The 19,161-nt window shown below is 42.6% G+C and overlaps 1 protein-coding gene across 1 annotated transcript; it reads right to left on the bottom strand.

Annotated features, from left to right (window-relative positions):
- Positions 1–1,508: 1,508 nt before the first annotated feature.
- LOC307027524 (intermembrane lipid transfer protein VPS13C-like) lies at positions 1,509–19,074 on the bottom strand (the record flags this gene model as incomplete). Its single annotated transcript, XM_079695793.1, has 14 exons — positions 18,925–19,074; positions 18,462–18,579; positions 18,247–18,388; positions 10,581–10,647; positions 10,397–10,494; positions 8,550–8,694; positions 6,928–7,004; positions 6,799–6,858; positions 5,652–5,790; positions 4,427–4,561; positions 4,207–4,313; positions 3,876–4,089; positions 2,437–2,548; positions 1,509–2,348 (listed from the first exon to the last, which is right to left on the bottom strand). Coding segments are annotated over exons 1-14 (2,363 nt in total), but the record flags the coding sequence as incomplete, so codon positions are not given.
- Positions 19,075–19,161: the final 87 nt, after the last annotated feature.

Here is a 19,161-nt window from a genome sequence, read left to right as displayed (position 1 = left end):
TGTGAAACGCTGAATGAACTACATCTCTGGTCTCTCACAACAACACACGTCACCAAGATGGCCGTCACTACTGTCCAAAAAAAGGAATTGACTACCCTCACTATCACCACAATGAAACACGCGTCCAGAAGAATGTCATGCAAAGCTGCCTTCCTTCCTTTGATTCTCTCTGAACTGCTTGGTCTTTTTAATGTTTAATGTGAACCATTTGTGCAGATAGCGTGAAGTAGGGCGGTTTTGGCGCAGTGGTTTATAGCGTTGGTCATCAGATCAAGAGGTGTTGGTGAACTCCAGTTCGAATCCCGCCTCGGCCGCCACTGCGTCAGGCCGTTGTGTCCTTGGGCAAGACACTTCACCCCGCATTTGCTCCTGCGGGTAGTGTTCACAGTAATGACTCTTATATGTGTAATGTGTGATTGTAAAGCGCTTTGAGCACCTGTAAAAGCGCTCTAATAAAAAATGTAATGCATTATTAAGTAGAAAAGATTGGCGTTCGCAAGATGCTAGCGTTAGCGTTAGCATTTCTCCCCCGGGCTTAAATGGTGTTGGAATGATCACACCGGTGACAGTACTCTTCAAAAGGGTTCACGAAAGATGACTACTACTCTTACTGTTTAACACTTTGGTTAACTTAATGTTAAGGCTAATAAAAATGACAAGGCTGTAATGCTAACTAACGTGCTAGCTACTAGCTAGGTAGCTAACTTGATCCAGCCACTCCTGGTCCTTTCCTCAGACGGGAAGTTGAAAGAACGAGCAAGACCCATTGCTGGTATGATAACAACCTGGTACTAAGCACACAGGCATCTTGTTAAAGTTATCTTATCTTAGCCAGCGCCATATAGATAGATTGTATCTATATGGCGCTGATCTTAGCTATCTCTTAGTGGAGGAAAACAATTGTGACTGGTAGAGAATGGTATCTCTGCTGTTGATCTGTAATATTACAGTTGATTTGTTTGTCCTTCTCGGACCATGCACTACGCATTTTCGTGGTTTTGTGTTAGAAAATAAAGCAACCAATCAGATCTTGTTCTGGGTCTCTGGGTAGAATATCCTTCAACAAGGTATCCTTGATAGAATGCCCTGGCCGTTGCACTGAATGAGAGAGTACGTTTGGACTGACAGTTTGATCAACCAATCAGATATTGATTTGTAGCCAATGGGCGTGTTCTTTCAGAGTTTCCCTCGGTTCCAGGTGCTCTAGAAGGGCCCGCTAGTTAACTGGCTCGAGACAGAGGATCTAGATGAATGCCGCGAAGCAATTCATGCTGTTTTATTGTTTTTAACGTTGAAATGGAAGTGCAACAGGTGAAGAAGAAGTTGTTGCGGAATTGAGTACCCTTTTCAAGACGACAATTCAGTGAAAAGACGGACATTATCCCCTGCTGCAAGGCACGGTGCGAACAGTTTCAGGAGCGTGCTCACTAGCGCACCTCCCCCCCCCCATTCATAAAGTCAAGACCCCCTCCAAAGGTCCGGGTTTATTTAATCTTAAGGATGCGCACCATCTCCAGGTGGCCCCTTTGAGAGCCAGGGCAACACAGTGAAGTGCACCAAGCACCATCTCCAGGTGCTCCTTTGAGAGCCAGGGCAACACAGTGATGTGCACCAAGCACCATCTCCAGGTGCTCCTTTGAGAGCCAGGGGCAACACAGTGATGTGCACCAAGCACCATCTCCAGGTGCTCCTTTGAGAGCCAGGGCAACACAGTGATGTGCACCAAGCACCATCTCCAGGTGCTCCTTTGAGAGCCAGGGCAACACAGTGATGTGCACCAAGCACCATCTCCAGGTGCTCCTTTGAGAGCCAGGGCAACACAGTGATGTGCACCAAGCACCATCTCCAGGTGCTCCTTTGACAGCCAGGGCAACACAGTGAAGTGCACCATCACCATCTCCAGGTGCTCCTTTGAGAGCCAGGGCAACACAGTGATGTGGACCAAGCACCATCTCCAGGTGCTCCTTTGAGAGCCAGGGCAACACAGTGATGTGCACCAAGCACCATCTCCAGGTGCTCCTTTGAGAGCCAGGGCAACACAGTGATGTGCACCAAGCACCATCTCCAGGTGCTCCTTTGAGAGCCAGGGCAACACAGTGATGTGCACCAAGCACCATCTCCAGGTGCTCCTTTGAGAGCCAGGGCAACACAGTGATGTGCACCAAGCACCATCTCCAGGTGCTCCTTTGAGAGCCAGGGCAACACAGTGATGTGCACCAAGCACCATCTCCAGGTGCTCCTTTGACAGCCAGGGCAACACAGTGAAGTGCACCATCACCATCTCCAGGTGCTCCTTTGAGAGCCAGGGCAACACAGTGATGTGGACCAAGCACCATCTCCAGGTGCTCCTTTGAGAGCCAGGGCAACACAGTGATGTGCACCAAGCACCATCTCCAGGTGCTCCTTTGAGAGGCAGGGCAACACAGTGATGTGCACCAAGCACCATCTCCAGGTGCTCCTTTGAGAGCCAGGGCAACACAGTGATGTGCACCAAGCACCATCTCTAGGTGCTCCTTTGAGAGCCAGGGCAACACAGTGAAGTGCACACCTGACCAGAACATATTCTTAGTAAATATCTATGTCTGAATACTTCATTGTTTTGTTAAATAGTTTTTCTTGTTGTGGGACCGCACTTTGCACTAATTTGGTAGAATGCCCCATATATGATATCAGAGAGTATATATATTATATACAGAGTATATATATGATAGCAGAGAGAGTATATATATGATATCAGAGAGAGTATATATATATGATATCAGAGAGTATATATATTATATACAGAGTATATATATGATATCAGAGAGTATATATATTATATACAGAGTATATATATGATAGCAGAGAGAGTATATATATATGATATCAGAGAGAGTATATATATGATATCAGAGAGTATATATATTATATACAGAGTATATATATGATAGCAGAGAGAGTATATATATGATATCAGAGAGAGTATATATATGATATCAGAGAGAGTATATATATGATATCAGAGAGTATATATATTATATACAGAGTATATATATGATAGCAGAGAGAGTATATATATGATATCAGAGAGAGTATATGATATCAGAGAGTATATATATTATATACAGAGTATATATATGATAGCAGAGAGAGTATATATATGATAGCAGAGAGAGTATATATATGATATCAGAGAGAGTATATATATGATATCAGAGAGTATATATATGATATCAGAGAGTATATATATGATATCAGAGAGAGTATATATATGATATCAGAGAGAGTATATATATGATATCAGAGAGTATATATATATTATATACAGAGTATATATATGATATCAGAGAGAGTATATATATGATATCAGAGAGTATATATATGATATCAGAGAGTATATATATTATATACAGAGAGAGTATATATATGATATCAGAGAGAGTATATATATGATATCAGAGAGTATATATATTATATACAGAGAGAGTATATATATTATATACAGAGAGAGTATATATATGATATCAGAGAGAGTATATATATGATATCAGAGAGTATATATATGATATCAGAGAGTATATATATGATATCAGAGAGAGTATATATATGATATCAGAGAGAGTATATATATGATATCAGAGAGTATATATATTATATACAGAGTATATATATGATAGCAGAGAGAGTATATATATGATATCAGAGAGAGTATATATATGATATCAGAGAGTATATATATTATATACAGAGTATATATATGATATCAGAGAGAGTATATATATGATATCAGAGAGTATATATATTATATACAGAGTATATATATGATAGCAGAGGGTATATATATATATTATATACAGAGTATATATATGATATCAGAGAGTATATATATTATATACAGAGTATATATATGATAGCAGAGAGAGTATATAAGGAGTCTACCAGCAGGGCCATGAGGAACTGGTGCAGGTAGAGGATCTGGATGCATCCGAGTCGCAGCGTCACCTTCCCGTCGACCTTCTCCATGTCGGAGTACCCACCCCCCTCGGTGGCCCCTGGGAAGAGAGAGAGCCTGAAGCTGAACACCTCCTGCCCCCCCACGATGGAGACCGCCTGCAGAGGGGGGGGGTTAATATTAAGAAGAAGACATACTTTATCAATCCATTACAGTTGATCACAGACACATTAACGTTTCCTGTGAGGGGGGGGGGGGGGGGGGGGGGAACTAACCTTCCTGTGGACGATCCCAGGCTTCAGGTCCGACACCACGATGTCCCGGAGACGAGTGAACACCTCCGTCTGGCCCCTCGCCTGCATCGACACAGAGGCGTCCAGACCTGCGGGTCACATGACCAGGTCACCCAATCACAGAGTGTGTGACAAGGTGTGTGTGTGTGTGTATAGTGTGTTTGTGTGTTTGTTTGTTTGTTTGTTTGTTTGTTTGTGTTACCTGTGACTCTGATGTCGGCGATGCTGCTAATGTCGTCACAAACCTCTACATGGAAACTTCCCAACACAGCCGACATCGTAAAGCTGAACACACCGTCTTCCTGAGAGCCTGCAGACACTGAGCAGGGAGGAAAACCTGTGAGACAGACAGGTAAAAAGACAGGTAGACAGACAGGTACAGACAGGTAAACAGACAGGTAGATAGACAGGTACAGACAGGTAGACAGACAGGTAGAGACAGACAGGTAGAGACAGACAGATAGACAGACAGGTAGACAGACAGGTAGAGACAGACAGATAGACAGACAGTTACAGACATGTACACAGACAGGTAGACAGACATGTAGAAAGACAGGTAGACATACAGGTAGACAGACAGGTATACAGACGGGTAGACAGACATGTATACAGACAGGTAGACATACAGGTAGACAGACGGGTAGACATACAGGTATACAGACAGTTAGACATACAGGTAGACATACAGGTATACAGACGGGTAGACATACAGGTATACAGACAGTTAGACATACAGGTAGACATACAGGTATACAGACGGGTAGACATACAGGTATACAGACGGGTAGACATACAGGTATACAGACGGGTAGACATACAGGTATACAGACGGGTAGACATACAGGTATACAGACGGGTAGACATACAGGTATACAGACGGGTAGACATACAGGTAGACATACAGGTATACATACAGGTATACAGACAGGTAGACATACAGGTAGACATACAGGTATACAGACGGGTATACAGACGGGTAGACATACAGGTATACAGACGGGTAGACAGACAGGTAGACCCACAGATTCAGTGGTGTTTCTACTTTCAGCACAACTCCTTCGGCCATATTGCACTCCTTCCTAGATCCCTCACATTTCTGTTCAATGAAAGTTACATTTAAGTTGACCTTTTTCCAAACCTCAAAGGGCTCTTGCGCCAGTCAACTCTGAGAAGACCCTGAGCTCTTGGTGATTTGTTTTCTTTCTGAACAGCCTGCAGCGGTGAATATATTCACTGGCACTTTACCAGCCGAACAAAGACTGGTATCAGGTCTCTACAAGCTCTAAGGTTAGAATGGCCTCTCGTAGGTAACGTAGAACAGCCGAGGGAACAGGAAGCCTCGAGCCCTTCACTACAGACCTGGGTCCTGCACCCCCAACACCAAAACATGTTATTTGAAAGGTGATAGTTGAGTTATTTCCCCTCACCTGAGCGGGTCCCCCCCACCGGCCTCCGGTCCTCAGGAGGGGGGGTTCTGGCTCTCTGAGGCAGGGCACTGCTCAGGAAGTTGAGGGTGGACAGCAGAGCTTTGGTGTGGAGCAGGAAGTCCAGAGAGGAGACCTCCACCTTAAACACATCAGGACCTGTTACTGCATCTGTAATGTCCACATGTACCCTCAGAACCACATGGACCCTGTAGAACCACATGGACCTGTTACTGCATCTGTAACCTCCACATGTACCCTCAGAACCACATGGACCCTGTAGAACCACATGGACCCTGTAGAACCACATGGACCTGTTACTGCACCTGTAACATCCACCTTAACCCTAAGAACCACATGGACCTGTTACTGCACCTGTAACATCCACCTTAACCCTAAGAACCACATGGACCCTCAGAACCACATGGACCTGTTACTGCATCTGTAACATTCAACTGTAACCCTAAGAACCACATGGACCCTCAGAACCACATAGAACCCTTACTGCATCAGTAACATTCAACTGTACGCACAGAACCACATGGATCCTCAGAACCACATGAACCCTGTAGAACCACATGGACCCTCAGAACCACATGAACCATGTAAAACCACATGGACCTGAGGTTCTACAGGGTTCTGGTTCACCACCTACCCTCATAAACACCTGTACCCTCAGAACCATATGGACCCTCAGAACCACATGGACCTGTGATTCTACAGGGTTCGGGTTGTCCACCTACCCTCAGAACCACATGGACCTGCAGTACTACAGGGTTCTGGTTCTCTACCTACCTTCAGGGTCTACAGTTCTAAAGGGTTCTGGTTCTCCACCCACCTTCAGAACCACATGGACCTGCAGTTCTACAGGGTTCTGGTTCTCCACCTACCTTCAGAACCACATGGAACTGCAGTTCTACAGCATTCTGGTTCACCATCTACCCTCAGAACCACATGTATCTGCGGTTCTACAGGGTTCTGGTTATCCACCTACCTTCAGAACCACATGGACCTGCAGTTCTACAGGGTTCTGGTTCTCCACCCACCTTCAGAATCATGGGGACCTGCAGTTCTACAGGGTTATGGCTCTCCACCTACCTTCAGAACCACATGTATCTACAGTTCTACGGGATTCTGGTTCTCCACCTACCTTCAGGTTCTGCTCTGTGCTGTGGAACAGGGACTTGAAGCTGGGTCCGGCAGGGTCGGCCTAAAGGAGATCATTATTAGTTTTTTTGTTCGTTTGTAGGACCGTGTTCCTTTAGGTGTCTGGGCTCACCTTGGTGAAGTCCACCTTCAGCAGGTCTGAGTTCTGGGTCTCAGAGGACCGGACCAGGTGGAGAGGCTCCCTGCCGTCTGGAGAGGAATCAGTTTGTTAAAAACATGTTACTTCTGTAACTCTGAGCACCACTGTAAACAACAACATCACTGTAAACAACAGGTTAACTCTGTAAACATCACTGTAAACAACAGCTTAACGGTAACTCTGTAAACATCACTGTAAACAACAGGTTAACTCTGTAAACATCACTGTAAACAACAGCTTAACGGTAACTCTGTAAACATCACTTTAAACAACAGCTTAACGGTAACTCTGTAAACATCACTGTAAACAACAGCTTAACGGTAACTCTGTAAACATCACTGTAAACAACAGGTTAACTCTGTAAACATCACTGTAAACAACAGCTTAACTCTGTAAACATCACTGTAAACAACAGCTTAACGGTAACTCTGTAAACATCACTGTAAACAACAGCTTAACGGTAACTCTGTAAACATCACTGTAAACAACAGGTTAACTCTGTAAACATCACTGTAAACAACAGCTTAACGGTAACTCTGTAAACATCACTTTAAACAACAGCTTAACGGTAACTCTGTAAACATCACTGTAAACAACAGCTTAACGGTAACTCTGTAAACATCACTGTAAACAACAGGTTAACTCTGTAAACATCACTGTAAACAACAGCTTAACGGTAACTCTGTAAACATCACTTTAAACAACAGCTTAACGGTAACTCTGTAAACATCACTGTAAACAACAGCTTAACGGTAACTCTGTAAACATCACTGTAAACAACAGGTTAACGGTAACTCTGTAAACATCACTGTAAACAACAGCTTAACGGTAACTCTGTAAACATCACTGTAAACAACAGGTTAACGGTAACTCTGTAAACATCACTGTAAACAACAGGTTAACGGTAACTCTGTAAACATCACTGTAAACAACAGCTTAACGGTAACTCTGTAAACATCACTGTAAACAACAGGTTAACGGTAACTCTGTAAACATCACTGTAAACAACAGGTTAACGGTAACTCTGTAAACATCACTGTAAACAACAGGTTAACGGTAACTCTGTAAACATCACTGTAAACAACAGTTTAACGGTAACTCTGTAAACATCACTGTAAACAACAGGTTAACGGTAACTCTGTAAACATCACTGTAAACAACAGCTTAACGGTAACTCTGTAAACATCACTGTAAACAACAGGTTAACGGTAACTCTGTAAACATCACTGTAAACAACAGCTTAACGGTAACTCTGTAAACATCACTGTAAACAACAGCTTAACGGTAACTCTGTAAACATCAATGTAAACAACAGCTTAACGGTAACTATGTAAACATCACTGTAAACAACAGCTTAACGGTAACTCTGTAAACATCAATGTAAACAACAGCTTAACGGTAACTATGTAAACATCACTGTAAACAACAGCTTAACGGTAACTATGTAAACATCACTGTAAACAACAGGTTAACGGTAACTCTGTAAACATCACTGTAAACAACAGCTTAACGGTAACTCTGTAAACATCACTGTAAACAACAGGTTAACGGTAACTCTGTAAACATCACTGTAAACAACAGGTAACTCTTCTCACCTGGCAGGTCGCAGAAGTCGAGCGCGACGCGGCGCAGGAACGCCGTGACGCTCAGGTCGAAACTCCGCCTCCTGCCCTCTGCCCCGAGCTCACACACACTGAGGGACAACACAGTGCTCTGCTCCCGCAGCATCTCAAACAGCACCTGAACGCACCACACAGGAACAATGAGCTCACACACACTGAGGGACAACACAGTGCTCTGCTCCCGCAACATCTCCAGGAGCACCTGAACGCACCACACAGGAACAATGTTAAACTATACACAGCAGCACCTGAACACACCACAGAGGATGAATGTAAAAAGATACACACCGGCACCTGAATGCACCACACAGGAACAATGTTAAACTATACACAGCAGCACATGAACGCACCACCCAGGATGAATGTAAACACTATACACAGCAGCACCTGAGGCCTGTACTACGAAGCAGGATGTTCTCTTAGCGGCTAACTTCAGGGAAAACTCGGGGTTTCCGGTCCTACGAAGCTGGTTCTCTTTTTAGCGGGCTAGATCTCCATGGTAACTGATGCTGAGCGGCTAACCTGGGGGGTATACTACGAAGCAGGATTTTCGTTTAGCAAGATAACTTCTGGGATTTCCGGTACTACGAAGCTGGTTCACTTATTAGCGGGCTTGATCTCCATGGTGACTTATCCTGGAACCTAGTCTGTGCTCCGAAGCAGGATATGTTCCAGGATAAGGGATCAACTGTGCGGTGTTCTTCTTCTTCTTCTTTGCTTTAATGGCGAATCGCTTCCACTTGGAGCATATATCGCCACCTACTGTTGATTTATTTAATGTATAAACTGCCCGTATTGTTCATGTAGAAAAGTTTTCACGTAAGCCTGCACATTGATTTTATTTTTCATTGAATGTAACTGTTTCCATAAGGATAAATCTATTAGAGGTTGAGGTAGAAACCATGGTGGAACAGCTGATAACAACAGTGTGCAGTTTAAAGCGATCAAGTCATATTACAGGAGAAAGGAAAAACAGTTCAAGCTGCCGTTGAAGTTCAAATGACCGACTGTGTGAACGTGAACATGAATAGAATATCACCTCCCATCTTCAGAGCAATCTGACTATTATAACATTAACGTTAAGAAAGCTTACTTAAATATCTGTCACAACATAAGTAACCGGATCAGAGTAACATTAAGTACAGTCCGCGGCATATCACATCATAATGTATCATCTCCTTATCTGAGTCAGCTGAGCCGTATCTGGCCGTGCAACACTCACAGTGTCACATACTGTATGCAGAAGGATTATTTGAAGCAACACATTAAGTTGAGGAAACACTCGAGTCAAATGTAATGAAAGTCAGATGGTGTCTTAGACGGGGCAGTGATATCATAAACCTGTTCATGTACGCATTCAAACACTTGTTCTGTTACCAGCTGTATTCACCTTGCAGGTGCAGCTATGTGGCTTTGATCCTGGATCAAGTGTTTAAGTCATGGATGTTTAAAGTTTCACTTCTTCATATGTCTAATATTATAGTTGACTTTTCATTCAGGAAGTATGACGCTGTGCTGTCAGTACGCTTCTCCATGTTTGTGATTGGTCGAATGCTCCAGATACCACCCCTTTCATGTGAACGCTCCTAACTAGATAGGACACGGCTGGCTTGAGCGATCCACTTGATAACCCGCGTCGTAGGACCGTTTAGCGAGAGCGCGTATGTTTTGGATTAGGCCAACCGGCTAACTCAAACATATCCAGGTTAGGTTGAACCAGCTTCGTAGTACAGGCACCTGAACACACCACAGAGGAGGAATGTAAAAAGATACACACCAGCGCCTGAACGCACCACACAGGATGAATGTTGAAAACGCACCTCTTTGACCTCGAACTTGAAGTACAGCTCAGTGATTTCCTCCTGAGCCGAGCGCTGCAGATCCTCGTCGGAAGACTTCCCGCTGGTGTCGTCTGAGTCTGATCAGAGGAACAGGTTCAGACCATGATAGCATTTATAAAGGTATAGGAGTTCATGTTATATTGAGAAGGGGGGCAGCACTCACCTGCCTCCATAGGGTACAGGAGTGGGGGGGGCAGATTGATTACTGACGCTCTCCCATAGGACGGCCCCTATAGTGGGAAAACAGTAACACAGAGACATCATTCCCACCGTCATTCATCGATCAATAACCCCAACCAAACGTCTCCCAAACCTCCTCTAATCTTAATATCAACTTCCTCAAAACTTCCTCCAAACGTCCTCCAAACTTCCTCTAATCTTCCTCTAAACTTCCTCCAAACTTCCTCTAAACTTCCTCCAAACTTCCTCTAATCTTCCTCTAAACTTCCTCCAAACTTCCTCTAAACTTCCTCTAAACTTCCTCCAAACTTCCTCCAAACTTCCTCTAATCTTCCACCAAAGTTCCTCTAAACTTCCTCTAAACTTTCTCCAAACTTCCTCTAATCTTCCTCTAAACTTCCTCCAAAGTTCCTCTAAACTTCCTCTAAACTTCCTCTAAACTTCCTCCAAACTTCCTCTAATCTTCCTCTAAACTTCCTCCAAAGTTCCTCTAAAGTTCCACTAAACTTCCTCCAAACGTCCTCCAAACTTCCTCTAATCTTCCTCTAAACTTCCTCCAAACGTCCTCCAAACTTCCTCTAAACTTCCTCCAATCTTCCTCCAAACTTCCTCTAATCTTCCTCCAAACTTCCTCCAAACTTCCTCTAATCTTCCTCCAATCTTCCTCCAAACTTCCTCTAATCTTCCTCCAAACTTCCTCCAAACTTCCTCCAAAGTTCCTCCAAAGTTCCTCCAAACTTCCTCCAAACTTCCTCTAATCTTCCACCAAAGTTCCTCTAAACTTCCTCTAAACTTCCTCCAAACTTCCTCCAAACTTCCTCTAATCTTCCACCAAAGTTCCTCTAAACTTCCTCTAAACTTCCTCCAAACTTCCTCTAATCTTCCTCTAAACTTCCTCCAAAGTTCCTCTAAACTTCCTCTAAACTTCCTCCAAACGTCCTCCAAACTTCCTCTAATCTTCCTCCAAACTTCCTCCAAACTTCCTCCAAACTTCCTCCAAAGTTCCTCCAATCTTCCTCCAAACTTCCTCTAATCTTCCACCAAACTTCCTCCAAACTTCCTCTAAACTTCCTCTAAACTTCCTCCAAACTTCCTCCAAACTTCCTCTAATCTTCCACCAAAGTTCCTCTAAACTTCCTCTAAACTTCCTCCAAACTTCCTCCAAACTTCCTCTAATCTTCCACCAAAGTTCCTCTAAACTTCCTCTAATCTTCCTCTAATCTTCCTCTAAACTTCCTCCAAACTTCCTCCAAACTTCCTCTAATCTTCCACCAAAGTTCCTCTAAACTTCCTCTAATCTTCCTCTAATCTTCCTCTAAACTTCCTCCAAAGTTCCTCTAAACTTCCTCTAAACTTCCTCCAAAGTTCCTCCAAACTTCCTCTAATCTTCCTCCAAACTTCCTCCAAACTTCCTCCAAAGTTCCTCCAAAGTTCCTCCAATCTTCCTCCAAACTTCCTCCAAACTTCCTCCAAAGTTCCTCCAAACTTCCTCTAATCTTCCACCAAACTTCCTCCAAACTTCCTCCAAACTTCCTCTAATCTTCCTCCAAACTTGCTCTAAACTTACTCCAAACTTCCTCATAACTTCCTCTTAACTTCCTCTTAACTTCCTCTTAACTTCCTCTGAATTTCTTCAAAACTTTCTCCAAACTTCCTCCAAACTTCCTCTAATCTTCCTCCAAACTTCCTCTAAACTTCCTCCAAACTTCCTCTAATCTTCCTCTAAACTTCCTCTAATCTTCCTCCAAACTTCCTCTAATCTTCCTCCAAACTTCCTCCAAACTTCCTCCGAATTTCCTCTAAACTTCCTCCAAACTTCTTCTAATCTTCCTCTAAACTTTCTCTAAACTTCCTCCAAACTTCCTCTAATCTTCCTCTAAACTTCCTCTAATCTTCCTCCAAACTTCCTCTAATCTTCCTCCAAACTTCCTCCAAACTTCCTCCGAACTTCCTCTAATCTTCCTCCAAACTTCCTCCAAACTTCCTCCGAACTTCCTCTAAACTTCCTCTAATCTTCCTCTAAACTTCCTCCAAAGTTCCTCTAAACTTCCTCTAAACTTCCTCCAAACGTCCTCCAAACTTCCTCCAAACTTCCTCCAAAGTTCCTCCAATCTTCCTCCAAACTTCCTCTAATCTTCCACCAAACTTCCTCCAAACTTCCTCTAAACTTCCTCTAAACTTCCTCCAAACTTCCTCCAAACTTCCTCTAATCTTCCACCAAAGTTCCTCTAAACTTCCTCCAAACTTCCTCTAAACTTCCTCTAAACTTCCTCCAAACTTCCTCCAGACTTCCTCTAATCTTCCACCAAAGTTCCTCTAAACTTCCTCTAAACTTCCTCCAAACTTCCTCTAATCTTCCTCTAAACTTCCTCCAAAGTTCCTCCAAACTTCCTCTAATCTTCCTCCAAAGTTCCTCCAAAGTTCCTCCAAAGTTCCTCCAAAGTTCCTCCAATCTTCCTCCAAACTTCCTCTAATCTTCCACCAAACTTCCTCCAAACTTCCTCCAAACTTCCTCATAACTTCCTCTTAACTTCCTCTTAACTTCCTCTGAATTTCTTCAAAACTTTCTCCAAACTTCCTCCAAACTTCCTCTAATCTTCCTCCAAACTTCCTCTAAACTTCCTCCAAACTTCCTCTAATCTTCCTCTAAACTTCCTCTAATCTTCCTCCAAACTTCCTCTAATCTTCCTCCAAACTTCCTCTAATCTTCCTCCAAACTTGCTCTAAACTTACTCCAAACTTCCTCATAACTTCCTCTTAACTTCCTCTTAACTTCCTCTGAATTTCTTCAAAACTTTCTCCAAACTTCCTCCAAACTTCCTCTAATCTTCCTCCAAACTTCCTCTAAACTTCCTCCAAACTTCCTCTAATCTTCGTCTAAACTTCCTCTAATCTTCCTCCAAACTTCCTCTAATCTTCCTCCAAACTTCCTCTAAACTTCCTCCAAACTTCCTCTAATCTTCCTCTAAACTTCCTCTAATCTTCCTCCAAACTTCCTCTAATCTTCCTCCAAACTTCCTCCAAACTTCCTCCGAACTTCCTCTAAACTTCCTCCAAACTTCTTCTAATCTTCCTCTAAACTTTCTCTAATCTCCCTCCAAACTTCCTCTAAACTTCCTCCAAACTTCCTCATAACTTCCTCTTAACTTCCTCTGAATTTCTTCAAAACTTTCTCCAAACTTCCTCCAAACTTCCTCTTAACTTCCTCTTAACTTCCTCTGAATTTCTTCTAAACTTCCTCCAAACTTCCTCCAAACTTCCTCTAATCTTCCTCCAAAGTTCCTCTTAACTTCCTCTGAATTTCTTCAAAACTTTCTCCAAACTTCCTCTAATCTTCCTCCAAACTTCCTCTAAACTTCCTCCAAACTTCCTCCAAACTTCCTCCAAACTTCCTCTTAACTTCCTCTTAACTTCCTCTGAATTTCTTCAAAACTTCCTCCAAATTTCCTCCAAACTTCCTCTAAATTTCCTCCAAACTTCCTCCAAACTTCCTCTAAACTTCCTCCAATCTTCCTCTAATCTTCCTCCAAAGTTCCTCTTAACTAACTTCCTCTGAATTTCTTCAAAATTTTCTCCAAACTTCCTCTAAACTTCCTCCAAAGTTCCTCTAAACTTCCTCCAAACTTCCTCTAATCTTCCTCTAATCTTCCTCCAAACTTCCTCTAAACTTCCTCATAACTTCCTCTTAACTTCCTCTTAACTTCCTCTAAACTTCCTCTAATCTTCCTCCAAACTTCCTCTAAACTTCCTCATAACTTCCTCTTAACTTCCTCTGCATTTCTTCAAAACTTTCTCCAAACTTCCTCTAAACTTCCTCATAACTTCCTCTTAACTTCCTCTGCATTTCTTCAAAACTTTCTCCAAACTTCCTCTAAACTTCCTCCAAACTTCCTCTAAACTTCCTCTTATCTTCCTCCAAACTTCCTCCAAACTTCCTCTAAAATCCTCCAAACTTCCTCTTATCTTCCTCCAAACTTCCTCCAAACTTCCTCTAAAATCCTCCAAACTTCCTCTTATCTTCCTCCAAACTTCCTCCAAACTTCCTCTAAACTTCCTCTAAACTTCCTCTAAACTTCCTCTGAATTTTCTCTGAATTTCCTCTAAACTTCCTCCAAACTTCCTCTAAACTTCCTCTAAACTTCCTCCAAACTTCCTCTAAACTTCCTCATAACTTCCTCTTAACTTCCTCTTAACTTCCTCTAAACTTCCTCTAAACTTCCTCTAAACTTCCTCCAAACTTCCTCTAAAATCCTCCAAACTTCCTCTTATCTTCCTCCAAACTTCCTCCAAACTTCCTCCAAACTTCCTCTAAACTTCCTCTAAACTTCCTCCAAACTTCCTCTAAACTTCCTCTAATCTTCCTCATAACTTCCTCTTAACTTCCTCTAAACTTCCTCTAAACTTACTCTAAACTTCCTCCAAACTTCCTCTAAAATCCTCCAAACTTCCTCTTATCTTCCTCCAAACTTCCTCCAAACTTCCTCTAAACTTCCTCTAAAATCCTCCAAACTTCCTCTTATCTTCCTCCAAACTTCCTCCAAACTTCCTCTAAACTTCCTCTAAACTTCCTCTAAACTTCCTCTGAATTTCCTCTGAATTTCCTCTAAATTTCCTCTAAACTTCCTCCAAACTTCCTCCAAACTTCCTCTAAACTTCCTCCAAACTTCCTCTAAACTTCCTCTAAACTTCCTCTAAACTTCCTCTGAATTTCCTCTGAATTTCCTCTAAACTTCCTCTAAACTTCCTCATAACTTCCTCTTAACTTCCTCTTAACTTCCTCTGCATTTCTTCAAAACTTTCTCCAAACTTCCTCTAAACTTACTCTAAACTTACTCTTATCTTCCTCCAAACTTCCTCCAAACTTCCTCTTAACTTACTCTTATCTTCCTCCAAACTTCCTCCAAACTTCCTCTAAACTTACTCTTATCTTCCTCCAAACTTCCTCCAAACTTCCTCTTAACTTCCTCTGAATTTCTTCAAAACTTCCTCCAAACTTCCTCCAAAGTTCCTCTAAACTTCCTCCAAACTTCCTCTAAACTTCCTCTAAACTTCCTCCAAACTTCCTCTAAACTTCCTCTAATCTTCCTCCAAACTTCCTCCAAACTTACTCTAATCTTCCTCCAAACTTCCTCCAAACTTCCTCCAAACTTCCTCTAATCTTCCTCCAAACTTCCTCTAATCTTCCTCCAAACTTCCTCTAAACTTACTCTAAACTTCCTCCAAACTTCCTCTAAACTTCCTCCAAACTTCCTCTAAACTTCCTCTAATATTCCTCCAAACTTCCTCTAAACTTCCTCATAACTTCCTCTTAACTTCCTCTGCATTTCTTCAAAACTTTCTCCAAACTTCCTCTAAACTTCCTCTAAACTTCCTCCAAACTTCCTCTAAACTTCCTCTTATCTTCCTCCAAACTTCCTCTAAAATCCTCCAAACTTCCTCTTATCTTCCTCCAAACTTCCTCTAAACTTCCTCCAAACTTCCTCTAAAATCCTCCAAACTTCCTCTTATCTTCCTCCAAACTTCCTCCAAACTTCCTCTAAACTTCCTCTAAACTTCCTCTTATCTTCCTCCAAACTTCCTCTAAACTTCCTCTAAACTTCCTCTGAATTTCCTCTAAACTTCCTATAAACTTCCTCTGAATTTCCTCTAAACTTCCTCCAAACTTCCTCTAAACTTCCTCTAAACTTACTCTAATCTTCCTCCAAACTTCCTCCAAACTTCCTCCAAACTTCCTCTAAACTTCCTCTAATCTTCCTCCAAACTTCCTCCAAACTTACTCTAATCTTCCTCCAAACTTCCTCCAAACTTCCTCCAAACTTCCTCTAATCTTCCTCCAAACTTCCTCTAATCTTCCTCCAAACTTCCTCTAAACTTCCTCATAACTTCCTCTTAACTTCCTCTTAACTTCCTCTGAATTTCTTCAAAACTTTCTCCAAACTTCCTCTTAACTTCCTCTAAACTTCCTCCAAACTTCCTCCAAACTTCCTCTTATCTTCCTCCAAACGTCCTCTAATCTTCCTCCAAACTTCCTCCAAACTTCCTCTAAACTTCCTCTAACTTCCTTCAAACTTCCACTAAACTTCTTCTTAACTTCCTCTTAACTTCCTCTGAATTTCTTCAAAACTTTCTCCGAACTTCCTCCAAACCTCCTCCAAACTTCCTCTAAACTTCCTCTAAACTTCCTCTAAACTTCCTCTAAACTTCCTCTAATCTTCCTCCAAACTTCCTCTAAACTTCCTCCAAACTTCCTCCAAACTTCCTCTGAATTTCTTCAAAACTTTCTCCAAACTTCCTCTTAACTTCCTCTAAACTTCCTCCAAACTTCCTCCAAACTTCCTCTTATCTTCCTCCAAACTTCCTCTAAACTTCCTCCAAACTTCCATTAAACTTCCTCTTAACTTCCTTCAAACTTCCTCCAAACTTCCACTAAACTTCCTCTTAACTTCCTTCAAACTTCCACTAAACTTCCTCCAAACTTCTTCTAATCTTCCTCCAAACTTCCTCTAATCTCCCTCCAAACTTCCTCTAAACTTCCTCCAAACTTCCTCTAAACTTCCTCTAAACTTCCTCCAAACTTCCTCTAAACTTCCTCTAAACTTCCTCCAAACTTCCTCCAAACTTCTTCATAACTTCCTCTTAACTTCCTCTGAATTTCTTCAAAACTTTCTCCAAACTTGCTACAAACTTCCTCCAAACTTCCTCTAAACTTCCTCCAAACTTCCACTAAACTTCCTCCAAACTTGCTACAAACTTCCTCCAAACTTCCTCTAAACTTCCTCCAAACTTCCTCTAATCTTCCTCCAACTTGCTCTAAACTTACTACAAACTTCCTCATAACTTCCTCTTAACTTCCTCTTAACTTCCTCTGAATTTCTTCAATACTTTCTCCAAACTTCCTCCAAACTTCCTCTAATCTTCCTCCAAAGTTCCTCTAAACTTCCTCCTAACTTCCTCCAAACTTCCTCCAAACTTCCTCTAAACGTCCTCTAAACTTCCTCATAACTTCCTCTTAACTTCCTCTTAACTTCCTCTGAATTTCTTCAAAACTTTCTCCGAACTTCCTCCAAACCTCCTCCAAACTTCCTCCAAACTTACTCTAATCTTCCTCCAAACTTCCTCTTAACTTCCTCTTAACTTCCTCTGAATTTATTCAATACTTTCTCCAAACTTCCTCCAAACCTCCTCCAAACTTCCTGCAAACGTCCTCTAATCTTCCTCCAAACTTCCTCCAAACTTCCTCTAAACTTCCTCTAACTTCCTTCAAACTTCCACTAAACTTCTTCTTAACTTCCTCTTAACTTCCTCTGAATTTATTCAATACTTTCTCCAAACTTCCTGCAAACTTCCTGTAAACTTCCTTCAAACTTCCTCCAAACTTCCTCCAAACTTTCTCTTAACTTCCTTCAAACTTCCTCCAAACTTCCACTAAACTTCCTCTTAACTTCCTTCAAACTTCCACTAAACTTCCTCTTAACTTCCTTCAAACTTCCTCCAAACTTCCTTCAAACTTCCTCTAACTTCCTTCAAACTTCCACTAAACTTCCTCTTAACTTCCTCTTAACTTCCTCTAATCTTCCTCCAAACTTCCTCCAAACCTTTCCCAAACTCCTCCCAAAACGTCCCCTAACCTCCGGGGGAACGGACCGTACCAAGTGCACCTTCTCTGTGGGGGTGGAGGCAGGCGAGCCCATGATGGGGAGGGGGATGCTGTCCACCAGGTCCAGGAGGCCGTGAATATTCCTGTCTGAGATCTTCAGGTGCAACAGCGGCAGGTCCCCCGACACCTTGAACCTGAACACAGAGTGAATAATGAACTACAGTTGGGGGGGGGGTCTGCACCTGTGCACAGGTAGGACTCTCTCACCTGGGCATGCGGGCGTCCCGGTCCACCATGCTCTTGGCCAGCTGCAGGCTGAAGTCCAGCGGCTGCAGGAGGTGCAGCTGGGAGGAGGCCTGCAGCCGCGCAGACGCCCAATCCTCGCCTGGAGGAGAGAACATTTATTTAGAACTTTCAGGCAGAAACTCTTCATGAACCAGAAACAGTGAATTTACAGAAAATAAAAACACAACTATCTACCCGGTTAGGGTTAGGGTTAGGGTTAACCCTAACCCTAACCCTAACACAACTATCTACCCGGTAATAACCAGAGGAACCCAGAGCTTTGGATGTGATACCAACGAAGAAAGAGGAATACAATTATAAATCATATTAAGGAACAAAACACATTTCAGTAAGAAGCCAAGTGTGTGTGTGTGTGTGTGTGTGTGTGTGTGTGTGTGTGTGTGTGTGTGTGTGTGTGTGTGTGTGTGTGTGTGTGTGTGTGTACCTGCTCTGCAGTAGAGCACCTGGACTCGTCGTAGCTCCAGGTTGTATTTCTCGTAGGCTCGATCCATGATCTCCTCCAGAGAGGAGGAGGGGGAGGCGCACTGCTCCATGCTGTTCAACTGCACACACACACACACACACACACACACACACACACACACACACACACACACACACATTGGACATTAATGAAATATAGACTCTTCATGAGGAACCGAAATAAAACAACAATGGTAAA

This window comes from Notothenia rossii, assembly GCF_949606895.1.
Source record: "Notothenia rossii genome assembly, contig: scaffold_533, whole genome shotgun sequence".
In the NCBI taxonomy this organism is placed as follows: Eukaryota; Metazoa; Chordata; class Actinopteri; order Perciformes; family Nototheniidae; genus Notothenia; species Notothenia rossii.
The sequence above is the reverse complement of the archived record's forward strand: the minus strand, read 5'-3'. Positions and strand labels throughout refer to the sequence as shown.